The sequence below is a fragment of the Melospiza melodia genome, chromosome Z (genome assembly GCF_035770615.1).
Source record: "Melospiza melodia melodia isolate bMelMel2 chromosome Z, bMelMel2.pri, whole genome shotgun sequence".
NCBI classification, from domain to species: domain Eukaryota; kingdom Metazoa; phylum Chordata; class Aves; order Passeriformes; family Passerellidae; genus Melospiza; species Melospiza melodia.
Genome location: NC_086226.1, coordinates 72,728,363 through 72,755,936, shown reverse-complemented (window position 1 = coordinate 72,755,936; position 27,574 = coordinate 72,728,363). Strand labels below are relative to the sequence as shown.

Below are 27,574 nucleotides of genomic sequence, written 5' to 3'. Positions count from 1 at the left end.
ATTTGTCTGTAATTATTCCTTTTTCTCTCCTGTGAATCATTCTAACATGATGGATGCTCAATTCCCCCTCCCTGTATGAGGAATTGCATAGTGATTCTTTTGGAAATAAAATAAACACAGAAGTGGCCAGTAAAGGGGCAGATTGATGGTTCCTAATTTCTGTAATTATGGACGGTTAGGTAGAATCTGATGACAGGGAATAGTTACAGTTGGAGTTACAGTATATTATGAATTAATTTTATATTCTGGATCAAAGTAATTTAAGAATAAAACCCAAGATATTGATAGGTGCCACAACACCCAGCACTGAAGACTAACACCTCCTAGAGTACTTTTGAGAGTCTGCTCAACAGATGAATTTGAAGACAGTCTATGTCACTGGTAACAGTAGAGTTCAACCATTTTACAGTTTCACTTTTAGGATTACTAACATAATTTTAATGCACGTTATGCCAGTTCAAGTCAAGCTACATTTGAAGTATTTCCACCTTGCTTTGTGTTTTGTGGGAAGAATTACTGTAGTATCTGTGCAGTTAGCTTTTAAAGACCTGGATAGTTTTGAACGCACTTTGATAGCATTCTATGAACTACTGTTTCTTAAATTTTTGATCTTTGGTGTGTTAGACAGAAAGACAATCTTGGCCAGCCAGCCATGGGAAGAAATCCTTTTTCTTTCTTCAGATGTAACTTTAAAGATTAGCCAACTAATGATGATATATTGTGTAAATTAAGTATTTAACATTCCAAAACATATTGACGTATTTGAATTCAGCTCACCATGTAATCTTCCTTGTTCCTCTTGGCTGATGCACAGTCAAAAGTTCCATTATATTCTATTGAATTTGAAACCAGATTAATGTCTAAAACGTTTCTTTGTTAATAAGTTATATTAAAGAGAAAAGTACCTTTTTGAAATTACTGCTTATTAGGTTGCAAACAGCCACAAACAGTGCTCCTATGAAATTCTTCGACTGACTTCTTAGCGTAAATGCATTATGGCACAAGTGGTGTCCTAAGACTTATTCCTCTGGTTTTTATTAGAGGGAGAATAGAAACTATAATTAAAGACTGGATTCTTAACCAGAAAGAAACAGTAATGATAGCATGGTAATTTTTACCTAGTATGCCCACGCTTACTAGAGTGATAAGACTATTATGATATGGATAATCTTTCCTTGGGACTATTGTAATATCTTTATCAGAGGGTGCTTTGGGGGGGAATGGGATTTCATACACACCTTTCAGTAAAAGGACATGATGGAGAGCACACAGGGGCTGGAAACATTGCTCTTGTCACTACTACCACAGAGCAGTGCTAGGACTGTCCTGCTGGTTGTCAGCAGTTGAGGACACTGGTCCAGGAGCAGTGTTGTGCAGAAACAGATGCTTGAGAAATATCTGGCTTTGATTTCAGGTAATTATTAAAAAATTTTGGTTTGTTACTTCACTTTAGCTTAACAAAGTAAAATAGTGTTAGTTTGCTTAAGTCTTCTTGATTTAAGTCAAATGATGTCTACTTTGTATTGCATCCTTCAAGTCACAGTTCTTTGCTTAGAGCAAAATATAATTAAATTTTCCTTTCAGTAAAATAAAGAGATATGGAGGGAAAATGAGCCTGTAATGTGGTGCAGTGGTGCTCGATAAAGATGCAGGACACACTTAGGGTGCAAAGAAGAAAAGGATAGATCTCAGCTTATTTTGTGTGCCTCTTTTTGTAGAGTTTTTAAAGAACATCCCACGTCTATCCCCAACTGGTCAGTAACAAGTTTTTACCCTGTATTTACTGGTCACTCAAACTCCCGGTGTGTACACACAGGAAAAGTTCTTTGTGAGAGATAGTTTTCATTTTTCTGTCTAACAGTATAAAAACAGTTTATACAGGTAGGTAGTGTTTATCACAGTACTAGAGTTCTTTCTCAGGGGAACCAGGTTGTTTGCCACAGACTTAGAGCTCTTTCTCAGGGAAAGCAAATTGTTTTTCACTGCTGCAGAACTCTGTTCTCAAGAGCTGTCAGCTTTCTCATGGCTTCTGTAGGCTCAAGTCAGAATTCAGTTTGTAGGCCTTTGGCCTGCTGTTTCCCCACCCCAGTAATCTCCCTCTCCCTCTCCCTCTCCCTCTCCCTCTCCCTCTCCCTCTCCCTCTCCCTCTCCCTCTCCCTCTCCCTCTCCCTCTCCCTCTCCCTCTCCCATGCTATTAATCTAGAAAGAAACAAGTTGGTTTTCAAAATAAATTTCAAAAAGCTCACAGCATAAGCCACAGACATCAGATAAATTTGTTTTCTGACTATTTTTGAGGTATGTTTTTGTACTTGGATCTACTTGTGAAGATCAAACCCTCTATGGTCATGGATTTATCACAGTAGCTACTCTAAAAGATCAGTGAGGTTGTCTCAGGTAGTGCCTGAGACTCTCCGGACTCACAAGGTGAGTTTTAAGATACACTGTTTAATACAGTGGCAGTTTGTTGACATTTTGCTTCCAAATGGTTTGGAGCTTGGAATTGGCAAATTTGTGTGAAGTCAAAGCAGTTGCCTGTGCCAACAGCCTGGCCTCCTAAATGCACTTGGTGTGCATTTAGAAACCTTCTGTTTCTGCCTCCATTATTCTTTAAGCCATCAAAACAGCTGCCTATTCTGGAGTCTTATTTAATTTCTCCAGTGGTGAGGAATCACCTACAGTTCTCTGAAATGATATGGTTTTCTTTGCTAAATAACAAAGTTAAGAGGTGGCCTCTTGGGAACACACACAACATAGGGAACTTTCCTGAGTGCCACTTTTTTTCTCCCTCTTAATTTCATGTCTGTTCCCAACAGGCGCTACTAGAGGTGCAGCATTTGTTTATTGACTGACCTAGTCATAGCAGAAGGCTGTGCTGCCATTCAGCGGGCTTGGTTGACTGCAGCATTGAGTGGCAAGAAGTGGCATGAGGTTCAGTGAGAGCAAATGTAGGGTCATGCACAGGAGTAACATATGCAGGAATAGCCCCAAGTACCAGCACAGGCTGCGGGCTGACCTGCTGGAGAGCAGCTCTGTGGAGAAATACCTGGGAGTCCTTGTGTATGACAAGCTGGCCATGAGCTGGCTGTGCCCGTGGCGTCCTGGGGTGCGTCAGGAAGAGCGAGGCCTGCAGGTGGAGGGAGCTCCAGTGATTCCACATCTGGAGTGTTGTGTTCAATTCTAGTCTTGGTACCAGAAAGACAAGGTACTACTGAAGAGGATCTGGTGGAAGCCAAAAAATGATAAGGGATCTGGAGAGGAGAGACTGTGGGAACTGGGCCTGTTTAGTCTGCAGAAGACTGAGAGGGGATCTCATTAATCTCAAAGTCGGGTGCCAAGAAGATGGTGCCAGATTCTTTTCAGTAGTGCCTAGTGGTAGTACAAGGAGTAATAGACATAAACTACAACACAAGAAATTCCACCTCAGCCTCAGGAAGAACTTTGCACTGAGGGTGGCAGAGCCCTGGAACAGGCTGCTCAGGGGGCCTGAGTCTTCCTCTCTCCAAACCCATCTGGATGTGTTCCTGTGTCACCTGCTCTAGGTGACCCTGCCTTGGCATGGGGTTGCTCTTGGTGATCTCCAGAGGTCCCTTCCACCCTAATGATTCTGTGATTCAGGTTTGAGCTGCAGTGTGAATTTAGGACCGGATAAATTCGGCCCTCCGGAATTCAATTATTTTCCCCTCCGCCTTTTGTGTGCTCCGCAGTACTGCTGCAGCTCCGGCTGAACCAGAAGCCTACGCTGTGGAGCACCATTTGTTTCAAAGAATCGTTTTCTCCAGAGGAACCTCCTCCCGCCTCATCCCGGCAGCGCGAGGGGCCGCGGGGCGCGGGGCCGAGCCCGCCTCCTGCCCGGCCCACGTCACGTGGTGCATGATCACGTGACGGGCGGGCAGATGGCGGCCGGGCTGCCGCCGCGCTGAGGGGAGCCGGCATGGAGGTGTTCATCCCGTCCTTCCGATACGAGGCGAGCGAGCTGGAGCGGGGATACACGGTGAGGTGCGCCGGGGCGGAGCACGCCCGCGCCTCGGGGAGGCCAAGTGCCGGCAACCAGCGGGGGCTGCGCTGCAGCGCTGGGCAGACATCAGTGTGCCGGGGCCGTCCTGCCCTCCGTGCCCAGGCCGGCCCCGACCTGCCCAGCCCAGCCGTGCCGTGACCAGCGCAGCCCATCCTGCCCCGCCAGCCTTCTCCCCAGCTCTGCCCAGCCTTGCCCCGCCCTGCTCTCTCCAGCATTGCCCTGCTAACCGTGTCCTGCAGAGCCATCCCAGCCCTGCTCTGTGCACCCCAGCCATGTCCTCCTTGTCCCGGCCGGCCCGGAGGGAGCCGTGCCCTGCCCAGCGCAGCCCATCCCTGCTCTGCCTCTCTCGGCGCGGGGAGCATGGCCTCAGCCCGCCAGACACCTGCTGCCTCACTCGGGCGCTGTTCTGCGGGGCGGGTGCGGCGTGAGCGGCGAGGACGCTCCGGGAGGCAGCTGCTCCCTCGCCGCTCCGCCCTGCGGGGTCCAGGTGAAGGGGTTGGAGTATCTCTTGCATGTGGAAAGGCTGAGAGAGCCGGGACTGCTCATCCTCGAGAAGAAAAGGGGCAACGATGTCTCTTCAATATGTACCGATGCCCTGAATGGCCAGAGTGAGAGGGCCAGACTCTTCGTGTTGGTGCCCGGTGGCAGGAGAGAGGGCAGTGGGCAAACACCAGAACACAGGGAAAGCTCTTTAAACATATGAAAAGACTGGCTTGTTATCATGAGGGTGGTCGAGCACTGGCATAGGTTGCCCAGAGGACTGTGAAGTCTCCATCCTTGCACGTTCTCAAAACTTGGCTGGACACTATCCTGGGTAGCCAGCTGTATCGCTGGCTCCCCTTGAACAGGCAGATTAGTTTGCACAGGTTTTAGAGGTCCTTTTTGTTCTCAGTAGTTTTTTCACCTCACAAAACTGTTGGACAGTAGCATATTCACATGGTGCTTGGTGGAGACATGTGGACCAAAACTCAAGGTATTTATCTGAAAGTGGATATTCAAAACTTGCTTCCTCTATTAAATAAATTCATTTACTAGCTTAGAAAAAAAATCTGAATCCTGTAGAACTTCTAGAAGATTAATCCATATAGGTAGTCATAGTTCCTTGAAGCAAGTTCATCTTCCTTATGCTGTATATTATTTGGTCTTCACTACTAGCAAGTGTTTGCAAGCCTTGCAAAAGGTTAACCACTTTAGTTGTGTTAATGTGGGAGTGTAGCAGCATTAATACTTTTGCCTCTTGGGTGGACTTTAGTGTGACTCTCTACAAGACACCTGTGTGGTTTTGGGGACTTGGCTTTCAAACATTTTGAACTAAATGTGATTGAGTGTAATTACAATAGCGCAGACTGATTCCACCACATCCTAGTGGGCAGGTTAGTCGAAATGACAGAGTGATTTCTAAGACGTGCATATTACACAAATAGGATTTCTCATAGTAATGTTTATTTTTAGTATTTGCATTTAGTGAGTTTCTATTTCTTTAAATGTAATACTGTCTAGAGGATATGGGTTTTTAAAATTTAATAAATGTTAAGCTGTGTAAGCTTCAAAGAAATAAGAAATGAAACTATATGATTCTAGGAGTTTTCCAAGAAAAGGATCCTGAGAGCAAGCATGTTCTATGACAACACTGTTGATTGTTACAGCATTTTTCCTCTTGAGTCATTTACTGGTGGTGAGTCAGTCTCATGGATCTGAAAGTTGCTGTGGTTTAGTAGATTTTGGTAGTTTTTCCTGCATGATTATTTTGCCATTTTATTCAGGTGTGGGGATTCTATTCTACATCCATACGAGCCATGATCATACTTTATGCTGACCATGAAACTGTATGAGGTAGTGTAGCTGAAGTTTGTCTGAGTTGGGCATGCTTGTAGGAGAGGATATGGAAAACTGCCTTGATAATAACCTTGTGTCTTTCCTTTCTGTTTTAAAGGACTGTTCATGAGAAAAACTTATGCTGGTCTAATTGTCAATTTTTGATTATTAATAATTTACATAAGTATTGTTTCAAGTGCAGAAATTCAAAGGGGTATATTTTATGTCCTCCTTACAGCAAAACTGAAGTTAATGAAAGCTTTCCGTTGCTCTGTACTAGCTATGAAATTATACAGGTAATCCACTTTATGATCATTTTCATCAGCAGCTTTACAACATTAGCATTTAAAAGTGTGGTTTACAGGCCAAAGAAAGTGTACTGCCTATGAACACTACTGGCAAACTGGTAACAAAAGACAAAGAAAAGGCTGAGCTGCTTAACTTTTTTTTGCTTCAGTCTTCATTTGTGGATCTCTTTTCCCCACAGTTCTTGAGTGGATAGACTGCAAGGCAGGGAATGGGGAAGTAAGTTGTAAGAGATGAAAGAGATCATGAAGAACCTGAACATACCTGAGACTAAGGATGCTGATGAGATGCATGCCAGAGTCCTGAGGGAGTTGGGCTGATATAGTTGCCAAGCCACTCTCCTAGATATTTAAAAAGTCATGTGAAATCTGAGGTGACTGGAAAAAGGAGTACCCATCTTTAAAGGGCATAGAAAGAAGGACCTTGCCAACTACCAACCTGTCAGTGTCCCGTCCATGCCTGGGAAGATCCCGGGACAGATCTCCTGGAAGCTCTGCCAAGGCACATGGGGCACAGGGAGCCAGGGCAGCTGCACCAAGGGTGAGTCCTGCGCGACCAGCCTGGTGGCCTTCTGGGGTGGAGTGGCTGCATCAGTGCCTGAGGGAAAGGCTGCAGGTGTCGTTTGCCTGGGCTTCGGTAAGGCCTTGACACGGCCCCCATAACATCCTCCTCTCTAAACTGGACAGGCGTGGGTTCTGCAGGTCAGCTCTTAGATGGACAAGAATGCGTTGGACGGTCGCCTCCAGAGGGTGGTGGCCAGTGGCTCAGAGTCCCAGAGGATGTCAGTGGCAGGTGGTGCCCTCAGGGGTCTGTCCTGGGACCAGTATTATTTAATATCAATGGCACAGAAAAGGATCGAGTGCATCCTCACCAAATTTGCAGATGGCACCAAGCTGAATGGTGTGGTTACTCTACTGAAGACAGGATGCCATCCAGAGGGACCTGCATAAGCTCCAGAAGTGTGCCTGTGGGATCTTAATGAGATTCAGAAAGGCCAAGTGCAAGGTGCTGCACCTGGACTGGGACAATCTCTGTTATCACTCCAGGCTGGGGGGTGGAGGGACAAGAGCAGCTGTGCCCAGAAGGGCTTGGGGGTGCTGGGGGTGAGGGGCTGGACATGACCCAGCCATGGGCACTCACAACCCAGAGAGCCAAACGTGTCCTGCAACCAGATCAGGGTGGGCAGCAGGGTGAGGAGGGGATTCTGCCCCTCTGCTCTGCTCCGCCCTGGTGAGAGCCCACCTGGAAGGGGTCTGCCGTATCCAGCCCTGGGGTCCCTAGCATAAGAAAGGGGACTGTTGGAATCAGTCCAGGAAAGGACCACAAAAAATGGATCAGAGGCATGGAGCACTTCTGCTTTCCTCTTTCTGTGAGGAAAGGCTAAGCGAGTTCGTGTGTCCAACCTGGAGAAGAGAGTGACTTTGGTGCTCCATTTTTGCAATAAACAGGGCTTTTAAGAAAGGTGAGGACAGGCTTTGTAGTAGTAGGCCTTTTCAGTGGAAAGGAGAGTGCTTTTAAACTAAAAGATACTAGATTCAGATTAGACATAAGGAACACAGTTTTTACAGTGAGCATAGTGAAATCCTGCACAGATTGCCCAGAGAGGTTTCAAATGGCCCATCCCCGGAAACATCTAAGACCAGTCTGGATGGGACTCTGACTCAGCAGCCTGACCTAGACGAAGATGTCCCTGCTTATTGCAGAAGGAGTGGATTAGATGACTTTTAAAAGTCCCTTCCTACCCAAACTATCACATAATTCTGTGATCACAGAAGTTCCACTTTACGCAGTTGATCCTTTTACTGTGTTGTTTTTCCCACGAGTGCTAACTTGCTCAAAATTAAAGTGTTTTGTTGGACTGGAGTAGCTGGAACAAGGAACTATCAGAGCTTGTGCAATTGAGAATAGCAGAAAAGGATGATGGAAGCAGATGGAAGATTGCTGGCTTGCAGACTGCCCACCAGCCGGGGGGTTTCAGAGGGTGCGTTCCGCACTGCGGCTGCCGGGGCCATTGCAGACAAGCAGCAGCCACGGGTGGTTTTCTGAGAGGAGTGGTGGTGGTTGTCGTGGCGTCTTTGCTAAATACAGTGATGGTGATGACCTCCTGCATGAAATGAGGGACTGAAGGGAGAGTTGTTCCTCTCTATGGTGGCTCTGCATTGCAACCCTAGCACACTTCCCTGACATCCCTGTGTTTCTAGTTCCTTATCTTTAGCAGAACTGAATCCAGTTCCCCTGGATGCAGGCTGCTGCTGTGTGTTCTTACTTCCTGAAAAGATAGGACACAGAAGGGGTATTTGTCCTTTTCTTTATGGGAATTCATTACCAATTGGTTTGGTTTCAGCTTAGGCCTGTTTTAGATTATTTTCTTTTTTCCCTGATGTGGCTAGGCATCACTTGGAAAATGGAATGGCCGGAGATCCATCAGTTCTGCGGAGAGGGAGGAAATGACTTGCCATAGAAAGTGGAAATTTCTGTCTAGCTTCAAAGGAAAAACTACTGTGCAATTATGAAATAGAAAGGGAGGTCTTGACCAGAGAAATAAAATACTAGGGATATAAAAGATTAGAAAGAAAAATTAGGGAAAAATGTAATTATACAATGCTTGAGATTGGATTCTGTCAATAAAATAAATGGGAAACACAGTTCTTTCAAAAGTGTTTGTTTCAGGAGCTCAGCTTTTCTAAAGCACTGTTCATCTGATACAAAATCTTGAAAGTCATTTTCCCTCATCCCCTACACAAAAAAACCCAAGGAAAGACCCCAGAGTAAACTTGCACTTGTTCCAGTTCTGTTTGGAGTGTACATAAAATGATGAAACACAGAATATGGGAAATGTCAGTTTTCTTGGTGGACAATTAAATTTCATTGTCAGTTTAAATTGATGACACTAGCTTCTAAACTATTGAGCCTGTGCTAATAAATGCAACAGTTGTTCATAATTTGGCAGTGAATGACCTTTAAATGTAGGCGCTTACTAAGGATGTCCCTAGAGAACAATTCAACTTCGAAATGACACCCACGTGTTCTTGTTGTCATTTAAATATGCTCCCTTTGTCAATAACAGAATAATAAATACTAGTTAGATTTCTAATGTTGATTCAGATCCCAGGAAACTTACTGAATAAATTAGTGTACATTTGATTTATATTGACCAAAAAAATTTTACAGTGGTATATTGCAGGTCAAGGTGACATACATTTAAATGTGTTGTAGAGCAGAGGGCATACTTGACTGACACAAGTGCTTACTGCACTTTTAATTAACACTTCCAATACGACTCTCCAGATTGCTCCTGGAGTTGCAATTGTAGAAGCAACATCTGACACGTGAGATCGTAAACTAATGTGGGCTTTTTGAAAGTTCATTCACTTTACCTCCATAGAAGCAGCAGTTTAATTACAAGACTGTACTTCTCTTCATGGAAGTATAAAATCACAAGGATCTAAAGTTTGGTAAAGTTTATGTATTTCAGCATTCTTTGCTGTTAAAATTATTGTCCATAGGGTCAAAAAGGGAAGTTTTTAGTTGTTCTTCTATGAAGACCCACAACAAGGCACTATAGCAGATTATAAAGGGGCAATATTTATTCCTTTTTTTTAATGATAAAGTACAGAGGGAGTAACTATGAGTTTATGTAAAAAGATTTCAAAGTATTAGTGTTCTAGCCCTTTAACTTTCAGTTTTCTATACTGTGTAAACTTGGTAGTTTTAAAAAATCTGAACAGATTTTGAGTGCCTTGAGTGTGAAATCTACCAGCGTGAAGATGACTTGCATACCGGTCGGGCTTTTGTAAGCTCACCATGTATTAACCTTGGGTCAGAAATAGAAATCAGTGACACAGCAGTCGCTCCAAGTTCAAGGAAGTTAAACAGAAGTACTCAATCTATTAGATCGAATTAGTCTTTCACAGTCTTAGTGTCTTCATAGAGGGTTTTCAAATGTCCTGGTTTCTCTACCGGCAGTCAAAGTAAGTCTGTACAGATGCATTTCTCTCCTGCAGGGATAATGAAGACGATAAAAGATAATTTGACAGATGTCAGTGATTCTGTAATGTCAGAAAAATGCTATTTTCATCATTGGTTTTGGTGAGTTTGATGTTCCAATGAAGGTGGAACATATTAGGGGAGGAAATAGACTAGGTAATTTAAGACAGATTGCTGTTTCTAAACATAGGTTTTTTTCCTATTTTTTTTCAGTGAATAACTTCTGCATTTGTCAGCAGTGATGATTAAATTTCTTTCCTCCAGTCAGTTTTCCAGTTTGACAGACTTTGTCAGTGGTATGAAACTGACCACTTGGTATGCAGTGGGAACTTGAAGAGTGTAAAGTAAGACACAAAGAATTTTGCAGTGCACATGACGGCAGCTAAAGAAGAAAATAGGAAGAGGTAAAGCCAAAGTGAAAACTGGCTGAATTTGTATACAGTGATCAGTTGGATCTGTGGACAGATCAGAGAGACACATGTAGCTCCAGTGATCTGCAATTGCTGGGCAATTGCCTGAAGGCCCCTGCTTCACAGTCATGGAATCTTTTTGGAAAGGGCCATCTAAGATTTCTCTGAGCAGGAAATACCTTTTGCTTTATTTGTGATGGGAGGGTTGACAGCTGAGTAGAGGAGCAGCAGCATGATTACCTCTATCAATTTTCCATCTGAAAGAGCAAAAGTTGACACATTCTATCAGTACACTCTAACTGCAAAACATGTATTATCCGTTCATCTCCCAATATCTACTGGTTGCAGGTTTAATGAGGAATTTACATTTTCAGAAAGATTGGAGGTATATATTCTATATATAGAATATATCTATATCACAATAAAGATATATTTGAATTCTGCTGTATCTTTTGGAGGTATTGGTGACAACATTTTGTTAGTAATGTAGTACTATCAGTGGAATTATTTCATCAGAGGATTCATGCTTAACTGCTCCTGGTGATGTTTCCAGATAGCATCAAGTCATGATAATTGTAAAATCTTGTCCACAAAGATAGTGTTAAACAAGTACATAGTATATTCTTCACTAGCCAGAGTGAGAATACACCAGACTTTAAAATGCAGCATGAGGGAGATGGAATAGATTTCTCCCTTTTTCTTACTGCAGTGCAATTTTGATCGGTCTTTGAATTTGAATACAGCACCTGATGTAATTAATTCCAGGTTTAATTGATAGTTAGTGACCATTGTTATGGAATTTATTAAGTTATCTTGGAATTTCACTTGGAATATGATACCAAAGAGGTGCTTCTGTGCAGAGTGCTTGGTGGGATAACTTCAGCGTTGCACTTGGGTGCAGTGGAAATGCTTGGTTTAGGTATGCACCATGGAAGTGTGCTAGTGGAGGCTTTCAGGCCATTGTATTCTGAATATTCTTGCTATCAGTAGCCATTATATTTTTGTGTTTACAGGAATTATATGAGGACTTGTATCAACTCTTCATTTTCAGTTTTCTATAAGCCTGCATTTTTTGTGGTTTGTGGAAGACTAAAATAGCATTTTGGAGAATGTTCTGTGAGAGGATTTTAAAGACAAAACAGATGTGTTGTCGTTCCCTTTGAAAGTGGCATTGTATTTTTAATAGAAAATGAAAGGAGAAGTGTATGTTGTCTGTTAATCAACTTATTTTAAGGTATCATGATAAGTCTTACAGCTAAAGCATGAATATCCTCTTCCTGTAAACAAAATTATTATTTCAACCTATATATATTGTGTTATAAATTTCACATTTCATAAACCAATAAATGTTGTAGGGTTTTGGTTTTTTGTTTTTAATAAAATATTTGGGGCACGGCAATCAGGCTTGGATACTTTCAGGCATTGAAATAAGATGAGACAGAAGGAGTATACCATGAGTAAGGAGCCCATGTCCATGCCAGGTTTGAAACAAAGTATGTTTCTTCTCGTTCCTCCTCTGTTGGTGCAGTGAGAGCTCCACCTCTTGTTCAAAAAAACCTTTGGTTCTAGGCATGTATACATAGGAAATCTGAGAAGATGAATTTGGATGTTGAATTTGCCCTCAGTGTAGGGTTACTGACTATGCTAAGTAATTTATGAGAAGTGATAGCCAAACCTCCACTGCAACCTCCATCTAGTGTATTATTTATTTAGATGTCACGGTGTTTGTGGGACCCAAAGGACCCAGTTAAGTCCAGGGCCTCTGTGAGACAGGTGTGGAATAATGTACATGCTGCACATAGTTTCAAAAGTCACTCTTTAAAGGGGTTGCCTGCCCTTGAGCATCAGTTCTTTCTTGGTGAGATGCTGTGAAAAGCATTGCATATCCAAAGATATTCTTACTATTTGAGTACTTAATTCTTTACCAGAGTGTAAACAGTACAAAACTTCTGTGAAAATCTTCTGTCCCACTAGGTTAACTTGAAAATGGTAAGATAAGAATTACTTATCTTCATTATTTTATTTTTTATATATCTTGTCTCTCATGTGATTGCTTCATTTTTTAAAAATGAACCCCCTTTTTATACCAGAGCAGAAGGTATTCAAGTACTGCAGTATCTTCAGATGGGAAAATAATGAAATCCAAAGCTTCCCTTATAATCTTTTACAAAAGGATGAACAAAGTCTTGATTAGATAGTGAAATAATCAATTGTTCAGCAACAGGTCTGCATTGATGACAATAGACTGCTTTCATGAAAAAGGACCATATGTGTTGAGAAATACAGCTAACTGCTTCTACTTCTGGTTTTGCACAGGACTCTTTCTTTGTGTATAGATTCCCTTCTCTACTCTTTATTTAGTAATCAAGCTCTTACCAGGAATAGGACTGATCATGTGTCTTCCTTGCAGCTGAGCTGTGATGGTGATTACAGTCTGACTTTCTTGTTCTTTTAAGATGTGGAGAAAGAAAAAAGGGAATATGACTTCAGTTTAATAGTAAATTAATGGACTAGTAAATTCATGGTAATGTCAGGGAATGTAATAAAAATATTAGCTGTGCTTTAAATATATGAAGAAATGGATATTCAAGAAAAATGCACATCAGCATTGAATTTGAAAGTTATGTCATTAAAGAATCAGCAAACATATTAGCCTATTTTTTTTCTTATTTGTTCCAAATTCTGAGGAAAATTATCTCCTGTGATGACATACTTCCTGTAAAGTTTTGAAATGCTTCATTCTTACAAACAAGATGGACAACATTTGAAAACTGTTTTCTAATTAGGGATTCATTCTCTCAGTAAAAGTCAAAGACCTCCCTTCCAGGTTTATGTTCTAGCAAGGGAGCGTAAAAAGTCAGTAATTAGTGACAATATCTGTTTTTGGTGTTGAATAGAAATGTCAAAGGCCTTTCCTTTTGCTGAGTGTTCAGAATGTGGGTGTGATTGTGTGATTGGTAGGAATAGTGGTTTTGCACCATTGCCTCTGACACAGTGACTAGAAAGCTCAAGTACATTCTGAAGTATGGCTAAGTTTGGGGTGGATTTTTTTATTGTTTTAGTGTTTGTTGTTTGGTTTGGGTGGGGGAGGTTGATGGGTTTTGTTGGAGTTTTTTATTTAATGATTTCCTTTTCATATTTGTCGTCTCTGTCAAAATCCATTCCTAATTTTGGTTTTACCTTCCCTTGTCAGAAATGTTTCAATATCAGACATTGAAGTTTTGCCATGGATTCCTTTTGCCATCTGAGAAGAGGGAGACAATATTTTTTGAAAGAAATTCACTAAGATCTTGATGAGCACGTTATTCTGACATAGTAGTTTTCTTCTCTTAAGTAACTCAGTCCTTATGTTGGCCTGAATTAGAGGCCAAAAAGTAGGAAAGTATATTTTGTAAGAAGTTCAGCACTTGTAGCTAAGAAGTCTTTTAAGATTTTGTCTTTTGTTACCTACTTGCTACTATATATTTATCTGGAAAATAAGGAGAATATGATAAAAGGAACCAGAAACAGTTTGAGGGTTCTTGTTAGAATAATTTTTTCTCTACATACATTTAGTCATCATATTTGAATTTTTTCTTTCCTGGCTTGTCATTGCAATTACATGACTGCAGCTTTAGAAAACCTCTAAACAGGGTTTTAAGGGTGAAAAAACCTTGTACCATCTGGTTCATAGTATAGAACTCTAAATTAAAAGAGTGATTTTTTTTGTCTAACCAGTGGGAGAAAGGAAGACATTTCTCCTGAAATAAATTGTTCTGTATACTAAGAAAAGATGACTTGAAGTTCGTTACTTAAATCAGGAAAGTCATTGCTGTTTGCTTTTTCTTTTCCTTGCTTTATTTTGTTTTGTTTTTGGTTTTTTTTTTAATAAATTGTGAATGTTAGCATTACTTTCTCTGAATGCAGTGGCCAGGATAATACCACTAACACAAAACTTTCCTAACTGACTAAGTATTTAAACAATACATTTTGTGAAGTGAAAAAGAAAAGGTTAGTTTTGAAGTGTGTTTGGTGTATAGGAAAGAAATGGTAACATGCTGCACATTCAAAGCTTTTTTTTGCTACTTAAATTGTCAAAAATTGCTGATTTGAAAGGGGGTAAAAACCTGCTTAAAGTAATCACAGATACAACCGTTATCTGTTACAGGCTAAGAACTTAATGCCCTGTTGCTCAAATGAGTTTTTACAATAACGAGATAGCTATATCACACTCCTAAGTGAAAAGCTCATGAACTTTCCTGCATGGTTATTTCCAACCTCTACTCTTCTAACAAGCTCCCAAAGATGTTGTTGCTTATAAAAGTGGAAAATGGACCTGATAAAAATGTTTAGTCTGCAGGGCTGTGTTTTATTTATCATATCACAAAAGAACAATGTTTTGTTGCATCATGGTCAAAATAGAAGCGACCTTGCTTGTTCATGAGTGCTCAAAGCATAGAGATAAGAGGCAAAGTAATAGAGTACAATAGAAAGAGTGTAGTGTAATTATTTGTGGCTTGTCAAGTGAAGCCCTTTCAGGCCCCAAGTGATTCAAATCTGGGAACTCTGCACAATTCTGTACACTAACCATAGCCAGCATCAGAGAAATCTCACCCAGCTTCTCCGACAGTACTGAAATTGCATCAGTTTGTCATGCACTGAGCATGCCAGCTCCGTACAATATCATTTGCTTGCAAATGGGCCTGGCCCCAATGCCCTGAGACACATTCTTTGGTATCTGACTCTTGGCCTGTGATTTGTCATGTCTCTAGTGCTATCAGCGTAAAGTAATTTTAATAGATTCTGATGGTTTGCTTCTGGAAGGTAAAGAATGCACTACAGATTGTGTCAGGTAGCTTTCTATGGCATGCAGTTTGGTGGAGGCCCTCATGATGGTGATAGCCAAACAAAGACTATGGAGAAATGAGAACCCTATTTTGAACAGTATTTAACACTGCCCTTCTCAACACCCTGCTGTGGACATCCTTGCTAACTCAGCAGGTCCAAGAACTTAGCAGCTCAGCAAAGCAGGGTTATTTGCGCTTCAGACTTATTCATGGATGAGAGGATACAGCAGAAAAACAGTGGCTTTTTTGCCCCTACGCAGAAAGTGTGTAAAATGTATAAAAATTTTAATTAGTTTTGAATAAGTAAACTGGATGTACATTTATCTTGGTGTTTACCTTTTTATTATTTGTTTCAAGTATTAGTATTCTCTAAAAAAAATCCCTGGGTTTTTTAGCAATATGTTACATAATACCATAAAAACATTTTTGAAAGGCTTATGCGATTTATACTTACATGTATCTTTTATAAAATTATATAAATATGGCCCAAAATATATATTCCTGAAGAATTTCTTCATATATTTTAATTGATATATTTATTTGACAATGATTTGATTACTAAATCTTTGTTTGGAGCTGTTTTCTTACACTATGAAGTAAGTATGTTGCATTATTTTACTCTTCCTTTAACACCACTGAGATGAGATTATTTTGCCATTGACAACTCTGATCTTTGCATCATTTTTTTCAGCTGACTTCCTTAATTGATTACTACTTTGGTGTTGGAGCCTGTGGCATAGCTCTCCAGAATTCTGCTGACACCAATCGATTAATGTGAAGGTGTTAGTTACTGATTTCATCTAAGAAACATTCAAAACCATGTCAGTAATCGGTTCTTAAAAACTGCCAGATCACTGGATTTTGTTCGTTTGAACATGTTAGTTTGGGTTTACAAGGATTTCTCTGGAGAGACAACAACAATAAAAAAAACCCAACAAAACAAAAGCCAACAAAAAAACCCAAAAAACCAAGCCAACCCCCCCCCCAAAAAAAACCAAAAAATCCCCACACTTTGAAGTGAGTCTTGTGGGAAAACAGATTTTATTCAGTTGTACATTAATATAGTGCACGTGCACGTGCCTTAATAATTAAAAGACTGTTTTAAAATATGTACTTATTAATATTTAAGGTATCTCTGAGGAATTTGTAAAAATGCTTCAGCACTAACTATTTCTTTTTATGTTTACCTGGGGAATTTTTGACAGCAGTGTAACTCTGAGCACCCCGCTAGCAAGGCTGTGCAAGTCTGCCACTTTCTTTTCTGCAGTTACTTCCACGTTTGCTTAGCAGCTTTGCATAGCTAAGCAAATTTTTAACATGAGCCTGCATTTTTTTTTCCTTTTTTCTTCTAAATATGTTCAGAAAAATATGTTGTTTTATACAATTCCTCAGAGTAATTCTGTGTTATGACTACAACTCACTGTTCAATATTGCACGTAAGAAAAAAAAAAAAAAGTAAAGTTTCTTTTTAAGCTTGATATTAACTTTTGGAAGCATGTTTTGCTTTTATTTCTTGGTGGAGTTTTTTGTAGAATGACTTCTTAAAACAACATAGATTTTTCCAGTGTGCTAAGCTTTGTGTATGCTGCTGTCCATCAGTAAAACTTCTCTGTCTGATTTCCTAGGGGTGGTTGCCGAGTGTGCAAGTTTGCAGTGAGCATGCTGTGTTCACAGGTTTTGTATGTGCAGAAGGCAACCTGAATCAGTTGCCTCTACACCAACATCAAAACCAGCAAAGTATTGTGGTCAGTGTAATGTGCTTATATTCAGGACGTAGATGGGCAAGCCTACACATGTGTTCATGGGTGCAGATATGCAGAGGCACGTGCACGTGTCAGCATTGGAAGGATTTGTTGGGTTGTGTTGCTGAAGGGTCTGTTTGAGTTCCGGTATGACTTGATGTTTTAGTGATGTGGATGATAGAATGAGAATGTCCTTATTTGAATTTGCCATTGACACCAAGGTGGAAGTGACTGTGATCATGCTGGAGAGCAGTAGAGTGTAAAATAATTTTCTTAAGTTGGAAAGTTTATATGAGAAAGGAAAATGAGATGCTAACTCAATAGGAACTGGTATCAAATGTTATATTTATCAAAAAATAATCACATAAATGGAGTAACATCTAAAAGATTAGGCAATAGATATTCCTGAAAGGATCGGGGGGTTATGCATCACAAGATGGCGTGTCACAAGGCAAATGCCTATTGGGGTTCCAAAAGAGGAATGTAACAAAAAAGTCAGTGATGTGAAGTGTATACTATGTGTGGAGTGCCATGTCCAGTTTTAGGTAGTGTGTGCTAAGAAACATGAAAAAATGAGAAAAATTGTGGATAAAAGAAGGCAATGTAGGAGCACTTACAACAAGTTACATTGCTTTCTGGATCTCTGATCAATGTGAAGGAGCTCTTTAGATTGAAAACAAAACAGTGGGTAGGAACCGCATGACAATCTCTGGCAACAAAAAGCTGTTGAATAACAGAGGCAGTTGGTCTGTGTATTGACAGTGTCATGGTCTTGTGCTGTGCAGATATCTGACCTATCCACCAGAAGTACAGGGCTAATTATGAAATGGTCCTGAATCCTAAAGCTACTACAGCTCTAGCACACTCTTCAGGAGCAGGGTATGGAAGCTTTGTATGAGGCTTACAAGTTTCTGTTGAGAGTAAGAAGTACAGTTGGTAAGATGTACAGCTTAGAGACAGCAGAAAGAGCCAGGTACCTCCAAGAAATATAGAGCCAGATTAGTTCTCAGACTCCTTTTTATGAGCCCTCCATTGACACTTGGCTGTCATCCTTTGCATTATTTCAAAAATTTTGTTTGTATCTTTGCCCTAATCTTTTATCTCTTACAAATTCTTTGGCTTTCTAAAACTCATATTTAAGAGTCCACAGAGAGTCGTTCTGTCTCTTTTCCTGGGGAAAGTGGAAGCCTCTCATAATGGAACAGTTGCTGAAACAATCATGAATGTTTCCAACTCTGATTCTTCATGTAAGAGACAAAAATGTGATTTGTTCATTTGCTCAGGTAAGCCTTTTTCAAGGTCTTCCTGGGAGGTAAAAATTCTAGATTTTTCCCCATTTTTAACTAATATTATTCAGTAAAGCATTTGTGTTTGGTATTTATCCTGCTTTCATGCTAGTCTGTATCTGATTCTGTAACTGTAAATATACATAGCAATGAAAGAAGGTGTAGAACCTCAAGGCTGACATCTCCCTCTTTAAGCTAGTCAAGAAAATGCAAAAATTCAGTGCTACTCTTACTTCAATCAGTATGCTTTTTCCTGTTTCACAAAATGAAAGCTTTCTGAGTGTTTAAATTGCTGGATGTGTGGTGTTTTAAGAGGTGACTAGATTGGTGGTTTAGCTGTGAAGCAGAAAGCAGTGGGGGGACAGGAGGGTTAGGAGTCCGGTCAGAGGTCTGAGTCACTAATCCCTGTCCTGCTCACAGATGTATCCACCTCAATCCTGTCTCATCTGAAGGGTGTGAAGATAGACTGTACAAGTTAGAAGGCTCTTCAGGTTTACTAAATTACAGAAATAACAGAAGGTTAAGCAATTTCTTCCTCAATTTACTCCCAAGTATTTTCAGGAGCTGATGAAAAAATTGTATTTTTAAAAGATTATTTCAGAAGGATTTGTAGGGCAACAATTTTTTGCCAAATCATATACCTTATGTGCAGAACTTTCTGTAGGTATCACCTATTCTTTCATTTGATTAATGAATTATGTACTAATTTTAATTTTGTGGGACAAGTTGCTGCTTTGTCAGTGTGTGCTCAAACATCAGCATTCATTTCCTGATGTTTCTTGCATGTTCAGTGGTAACACAGAACATTCTCTCTGCCCTGGTGCAGGAGGCATGATGTGATGCCTCTCAGTAGTAAGTTCTTGTTTGCCTGTTCTCATGTGCTTTCTTTTAAGCACTGCTATGATCCATTCCATGATGTGATCATATGCCTTGGCAGAAGTCAAAGTCAGAGCAAAGAACAGTGCTCTGCCACTTGCCATTCTAGTTCTCTCTTGCTACTCTTAGCCAAGGACATACACAGATAGTTCAGCTTCACTTAATTCTTGATGTATGTAATCCACTTATTGCTCATGTGTAGATGTAGCTTTTTATCCTTCACACCATGGAAATCATCAAAAAATCTTCTGCAGTTTCAGCAAGAATAGTACTTTAAAACAGAAGGCTTGGTGCAAAATATTGGATGCACAGCAGTATGGTGATGTGCCACTGTCCTGAACACTAAATAGAAAACTCTCATATTTCACTGCTGTCTTTCTCATTAGTCGGGGGTTTGATGATAAGTGATTTAAATATCCCTAGTATGCAAGAATCATGGTCACTGACAAGGAATATGATTACAGAGATTTTTTTTTTTTTACTCCTCATAGCTCAAATAGGCTATTCCTATACTTCTCAAGGTAACAGGATGGGGTTATGCTGAGCAGCATGATAAGTAGGCAACGCGAGTCGACATTTACTCACTCCCCAATTATAAACCCATTTTTACCTCCTACATTACAAAAGTTTTTAATTTCTTGTTTGTAGACAGTAAAACATTATTCCATTTACAAACTGTGAGCAGACTTGCAGAAGAGCATTGAGAACTAATTTTTCATTCCCCAGAGAATGCAAGTTTGTTGCCATGTAAGCTATCTTATGACTGGCATATATTGACTGTCAGCCTTTCAGAGGCCCCAGTGCTGGGTCCTGCATGCACCAGAGACACAAGATTTAATTTTGATTCCTGACTAAATTCCTTCTGGGTGTTTTTACCTGAGAGCTCTGTGCATGCATGGATTGCTTACCTGCTAGAGGAAAGCAGATGAGACAAGCTGCCATGAGAGCATACTCAGAAAAGCAGCTGAAGAGGGAAATCTCCAAGTCAGCCAAATTTGGTTTTGTACTCATGCAGTCAGACCATAGCTTTGCGCTGCTGTACAGAGGTCAGGGGTTTGAAACTAAAAGAGGTAAAAAGCAGTAGTTTGATCAGATAGCCTTCTGTCCTGGTAGTACGTTTGGTACTGAAGCTGGCTTGGCAATAGCTTTGACATTGCACTACTTTTTACTAGGGAATCGAGGTTCTGAATAGACTTAGGGGCCTTTTCTGGTATAGACAGGTTGGAAATGTAAAATGTGTTCTTGCATAGAATCATGAAGTGGTTTGGATTGGAAAGATTGAATTTAAAAATTATCTAATCCAACTCTCTACCATGGGCATGGACACCTTTCACTACTTCACATTCCTTGTTAGATTCAGCCTGACCTTTGGCACTTCCAGTGGTGGCATATCCACAGCTTCTCTGGTCAGCCTGTTCCAGTGTCTCACCACCCTCATCATATAAAAAGTCTTCCTTGTTTCCAATCTAAATCTACCCGCTTAATTTATGAGTTAACGTTGCCACTTGTCCTGTCACTACAAACCTTGGTAAAAACTACCCTGTCTCCATCTTCCCTGTAGCCCCCATTATGTATTGGAAGGCCACAAAATCTCCCTGAACACTTCTCATCTTGTGCTGAACAACCACAACTATTTTCCTTTACAACTCGTCACAGCAGGGATGTTTCAGCTCTCTGGTCAATTCTGTGTCCCTTCTCTCGACTTGTTCCAACAGATCCATGTCTTGCATGTTACTGAGGACCCAAGCACTTCAGGTGAAATCTCACCAGAGCAGAGAGGGAGAGTCTCCTCCTTCTCCCTGCTGACCCTGCTGCTTTTGATATTGCCCAAAATGCAATTGACTTTATGGGATGTGAGCACACATTGCTGCATTGTGCCCAACTTTTCATTCACCGTAGCCCAAATCCTTTTCTGCTGGGCTGCTCTCAACCCATTCATCCTCCAGCCTGTGTTGATACTGAGGGTTAACCAAACCCATGTTTGCTCTTGGCCATGTTGAATTTCATGATGTTGGTATGGGCTCACTTGTCAAGCCTGTGAAGGTCCCTCTGGATGCCATCCCTTCAGTGAATGAACTGCACTGCTCAGCTTGGTGCTTGGTTCAGTTTTGTGTAGAGGGCACTTACAAGGCTGGGATCGAACATGAGCAAGACCAACCACAACAATGGCAGATCACTTGCTCGATGAATAATGCAAAGATCTTGAGGAGTAAGTTTTTAATTATCGCTTGAGGCAAGCCCAGTGGGATAGATTAAATCGTACATGCACAGGATTATTTCTTGAATTCTGTGACTTTGGGAGTTCTTGACTTTTAACCTCAATGGTTTTGTTGTATTTCCTTTGATGGAATAATGTCTAAATTTATACTTTACTATAGTACTCAGTATTTCGGTAAAAACAATAGAAAAGGTCACTGTATAGTTTGGGGGGAAAATAGCTGAGTTACAGGCTTATTAATGTTTTATAACATGTCACTGTTGGTTTCTTGTTTTCTTCTTTTTATTCTCCTTTGTGTAACACTGTAAATATTTAAATATGGCTCCCAAAAATAAAATCTCTCTAAAATGCTGAGCTCCTGTTGAAGGCTCTGGGGATTTGGTGTACTAAGTTAGAACTGGTTGAATGCGTTTTAAAAATAACTTGTGGCTATAATTATTTGCTTCAACAGCTTGACTAGCGGTCAGAAGTAGAAGCCAGGGAGCAGGTCAGCCTGCTGGTCGCCACTGAAACAGCTGGAAGCCCAGTTTTTGCCTCTGGACCTGGAGGCTAACTCAGCTACTCCTGAGCAGCCTTTTTTTGTAAGCTCCCAGTATGAGCACATATTGAGTAACATTGGACTGACTTGGTTAGATGCAATGGAAACTTGCAGTCACTCCAGAATATTCCTTTCTAATTAGCAGAAATTTTGAAGCAGAGGAATTGCTTAAGCTTTTTAAGCAAAGGTTTTCCTCAGAAGAGGAAATCAGTACTATTTTGTCTTACTAGGTTGTTGGGATTACTTCTCGATGAAGTGAAGTCAGAGGCAAATACCTGTTTTGTTTGTTCCTGCACTTTATGTTGTAATCCTGTTTTTGTTACAGTGGTCAAAGAAATGGATTTAGAATTCACACTTAGCTTAATTTTGCTGTTTTCTAGATCTTGATTCAAGCTGGGTTCTGAACCAAGTATGTGTATGCGTGTCTAATTTGTCTGTTTAGAAATACAGGAGAACATTCAGCAGTTCAAATAAACAGCCATACCCTTCGTTTACTTTCCTGTTAATGTACTCATATTAGTGCTATGATCTTGAACAGATTCTCCTACAGAATTAAAATAATAAAAGAATGTATTAATTGATAAATTGTGTGTGTTTTGGAGCACTATTGATTACCTCACTTATTAGTTGGGCATTAAAGCAGACAGTGTTTAGACAAATATTGAAATGCTCTTATGACTTGCTTTTTATGTATAAAATGAAAGAGTAGCAAGCAAAATCTGAATAATGGGGACTTGTAATTCACATTATTGTTCAATTGTGAGTGTACAGGAAGTATACATTTTTCTCATTTGGAAACATCTAGTACATTAAAGTTTGTTTCTTCTAGGTGGCTTTTAAGTTGCTTTTTTTTCTTTAATTAAAATTCTTCATAATAATATGGTTTTCAGCTATAGATACTGGTATATAGGTGGTGTTCTTTACAAGCCATCTACTTGATAATTTTGGGTGTTTATTAGTACAAGAGGAATTAAAGTTTAAAAGGCCATAGGAAGCACTGGAATATTTTTGCCTCTACTTAGTTACTAGTATTAGTCATTCTGTAGCTTGAATAAGGTATGTGTGCTCAGTGTGAGGGTTGTCCATGAAAGTCAGCTCAGGATCAGTCCTTGGAGTGATGGCTCTTGTCGGTTTGTGTCTTCGCTGGAGTGCCTAACACACCAGTAGGGGTCACTCTATGCATTGAATTTAGGGAACATGTTGGTAAGTTTAATTACTCTTTTTAATTGCATATGCTGGCACTCTTGAAAAGAAAAAATCCTAAAGGAGAATTCTAGTCATTGTTTATTAAATTACTGTTTTTTCTTTGAGCTGGGAATATCTGTGCAAAGCATGTAAACACGTTAACATGCAAAACATGTTAACGTGTTATAAACTAAAATGGCTATTTCACAGGTGTCTCATGATAAAATTTCAGAGGAGTTTTTGAAAGAGTCTTCACAGTTTTCTGAAAGCGAGTGTGCAGAAGAGAAAGTGATTCTGGTTGCGGTTGCTGCATTTCCATGCCCCAACTCAGTAAAAAAGGCTGGAAAGTGTGGTGAGGCACGTCAATGTGCCACATAAATATTTCAGTGATGTATTCTTCCATTTCTCTCAAACTTTAAGGCTGTTTTTAATACTCTAGCAGAAGGATATCAAGCATGTGTGCACCTGTTAAATGAAAGAGATATCCTGGTAAAGATATCCTGGTCTTCTAAGTCTGGCAGTTAATGGTGCAACTAGTTGATGATCAATGCAGTCACTTCAAACCAATATATAAGATCCATCTGTTTCCAGTTTTTCTGGAGTGGCAGTGTTGTGAAATATATCTTTCCCTCCTGTTTCCTTCTAAAATCTGTATCTTAGGATTTAAAAGGTTTTCCATATAAGGTTGGAGAAAGCATTTTAATGCTTGTGAAAGGACATAATCCTTTCTTAAATGGGATTCTTCATTTATCCAATTTTAAATTAAAGATTGAGATTTGTACTTCATAATACTTTCTTTACTAAGATTTCTTATGAGGGATACTTTGCACTCTTTGATGGAACTAGATATGCTATTTAGATTCCTATCCTTTCCATGGCCTCCTCTTCCCCACTTTCTGCAGTAGTTTATGTATTTGTGTTTTTCTGTGCCACAGTTGTGCGCAGGAGCTCAGCTCTTATTTCAAAAGAACTGGAAGCCACAGAGAATCTTCAATGTAAGCAGTCTGTGGAAAAAGGCCAGCAAAAATCACTCCAATCTGGCGGCTTAGCTGGAATCCAGGACCTGAGAGTTCAGTTTCTGACTCAGGCAAGTCAAAGTAGTCTGGTAGTTTGCTTCATAAAAGCATGGATAGACACGTGGAGTCAGGTGAAATAGATGGAGAGGAAGAGCATATTTGTAATATTCGTGATCTTTGCTTCAGAGGCTGCCTGTAAGGATAAAGTGATTAATTTCAGTAATGCTGACACAAGAGCAGATGGGAGCAGAAGAAGTAATATCAAGCTAGTAAGGACCAGCAATTGCTTGTTTTTCTGTGCCTGATGAGATTTGCTTAATTTGATTGATAAGGGTATCTGAAAACTTGTGCTGATCACTTTTGCATACACTGCACTTTGATGAGAAAACAAAAGATCAGCTCAGATGTATATCTATCTCCATTTTTCAGTGAAGTGGTTGAAATTCTGTTTATGTTGGTAGTATTTTATTACAGTAAAGAGTATAGTTTCTTCTTTTTGTTAAGTGTTGTCTCTTTACTTAGAAGTGTGTATCAGGGAAGAAAGGGAAAGGTGAAGAAATAAGGAGAGTATTGATCTTTTTCTTGTATTCTTAGTTCATAAAACTGATACTTTATTTCTTTAAGTAGTCCAAAAATTTGTATATTTCAAGCAGAGAAATGTCTTTAAATGACAATGCTGCATTTTTAATTGGAATGGAATAAGAAATTTTGTAATCCTGTAACATAAAAACTATTAGCGTCTTTCCAGCAAATGTTACTTGAATTCACAAAATTAATTCAACTTTAATGTGCTTTTTTCAGTGAGACTGCTTATTTTCCCTTGCAGTATTTTTTCTCTGCATTTCCAGTGAAGTCGTTATGGCTTAAATAAATCATAGCTTTTCTTTATTGTCTCTCTGCCCCCAGGTGCACTGGTTGTTCTGGTCATCTAAGCCTAACATATTTTAATGCCTTTATATGTAGCCCTTATTTCTCCAAAACTGATCTTTGAAAAAAAAGCTTGCTCTCCTTTTCACAGAATCAGAAAATGTTTAAGGTTGGAAGGAACTCCTGGACGTAACTTTCACCAATCTCTCTATTCAAGGAGAGCCCCTTTAGAGTACATTATTCATGGTTGTGTCCATATGGATTTTGAATATCCTGCAGTGAGGGAGACTCCAAAACCTCTCTGGGCAATTTTTCCAGTGCTCAGTCGCTCTCACAGTGAAGTTCTTCCACATGTTCAGGTGGAACTTCCAATGCTTCAGTTTCTGCCCATTGCCTTTTTCTGTTGCTTGGCACCACCAAGAAGAGCCTGGTCCAGCCTCCTAGCGCCCTCCCTTCAGATACTCATGGACATTGATAAGGTCCCCTCTTAGCTGTCTCTTCTCAAGGCTAAACAGTCCCAGCTCCCTCAGCCTTTCTTGTAAGAGATGTTCTCCACTCCCCTAAAAACCTTTGGCCCTACCCCAGGAATTTCATGTCTGCTATGCTGAGGATTCCAGAGGTAGTAGTGGGGATCAGGCACAGTTCCTTTTGGCGCAGTGTACCATAACATGGCGGCTTGTCGAACTCCAGATCCCCACCAAAATTTATTTCAAATTAATTTTGAATACTTTATTATGTTTTATTATGTTTATTGTAACTTTAAAAGAGTGAACATGTGAGTATTTCCACATCTTTGGTTGATGCATGTAGCAAAATTCTACAGTTACATAGATTCTATGTATGTAGAAATTCTACATACAGTAGCTTTACAGTATTGTTGCTAACATGAAAATACAGAGATTATTAGTTTCAGTTAGGTAATGCTAATACTTACCACACCACATTACTTAACATGACCACAGATTATTTATTTTAATAATTATTGATAAATGAGTAGGGAGAGTTGGGAGATGATAGGGTTCGGGAGGATTTTTTTGTGGGTTTTTTTTGGTTTTGTTTTGTTCTTGTTCTTGTTTGTTTGTCTGATTGGGTTTTTTTTAAGGTAGGATTTGGTTACAGCAAATGGTTGTGTCAGTGATTACTTGTATGAATTTATGCACCTTTTTCTTGATAAAAGCTACCTATTTGGAACCAGAGTGAAACAAGACTTGGAGAGTTCAGGGGTTTGATGTGAAGTAGGAATATGACAAATATCAACATATTGAACAATATTTTCACACAGCAACCTGGTGGACATAACAGAAAAAACCCAACGAAACCATTCCTTTGCTTCTTCATCCATAGAAAAAAAGGTGGAGTTTGTTCAAAATATATCCAAAAAATGTTTTTAAAGAATGGTGACAAAATCACCAGATTTGTATGTTCGGACCAGATAAAGGGAACAGGTTATAAGATTTGAGAAGATAAAAATATTTTCTCGCTTTATTGACTTAAACAGTATTTCTGTGGTTTCTTTTAAACATGTGATTCTTTTTTTGTCTATGTACTGTTTTTCTGTACGTACATTATAAATTTTTATTCTATTTAGGCTTTTCTTAAATCACAGATGTATCAATTTACCTTTTTTAAACTCAATCTCATTTTCAAGTATACTTGTATTTAACATAAAAAGCTTAAAATTTTAATTTTAAAAAAAGTAAAAGGTAGTACAAAAAAATTTTAAAAGGAAAAAATATTTCAAAAGCCCAAGCAGTAATGTAACTGAGAATTGGTTAGTCAGGCCACCTAAAGACAGGGAAAAAACATGTTCTATCATATAGTATTAAATGTCATACTGGTTTTGGGAGTTACTTTGTGTACACTGAGCTTTGTACAGAAAAAAAATTGATAATTTTGTCAAGGAGCAGAGTAGAAGACTGATGCTGAAGGAGGCAAGAGAAAGTGACACTGCTGAAGTTGTCATAGATGCTCAATGTAGATTTCTTTTCAGTGGCGTGCCTTCAGTGCAAAGATGAATCCCTGCTTTAAAAAGTGCTCCTAAGTGATGTTTGCCAATGGAAAGATGTAATTATATGGTTGATGCAGGTTGTACTGTTTCATGCTTTGGAATTCAAAATTACAGCAAGAACTGTAAATTATTGCAAAATGGTAAATATTGTAATGTTTGTGACTACGTGCATTTGTTTTCCTTAGGTTTTCAGGATTCCTTTTAGAAATGTTGGGTTCTTGCTGTATTGTGCACCTTTTTTAAGACAACAGCGTATGGCACTACAATCTATACTTATTCACTAGCCAGGGAAGATGCCTCTAATGCATAATGAATCCAAGTATTAGTTTTTTTCTTTTGACTTTGGCTTTAACTCCACTGAGTTTAACTAAGAAAACAGAAAAGTCATTGCTTCAGCTAAGTATGCCTGTCCAGGAAGAAATGGTGATACTGCTACAGGCATGCTTTGAGCAATGGCTTGGGCATTTACCCAGTTCATA

General features: G+C 39.8%; 1 protein-coding gene across 3 annotated transcripts in view; it reads left to right on the top strand.

Moving 5' to 3' along the window:
- The first annotated feature begins 3,874 nt into the window (after window positions 1-3,874).
- Window positions 3,875-27,574, top strand: part of SNX24 (sorting nexin 24) — an 88,573-nt gene continuing 64,873 nt past the window's right edge. For all 3 annotated transcript variants that reach the window (XM_063180817.1, XM_063180818.1, XM_063180816.1), the window contains exon 1: window positions 3,875-3,991. In XM_063180817.1, the coding sequence (XP_063036887.1) occupies window positions 3,932-3,991 (60 nt within the window). In that variant the 5' untranslated portion in view covers window positions 3,875-3,931. The remainder of the gene's footprint in view (window positions 3,992-27,574) is intronic.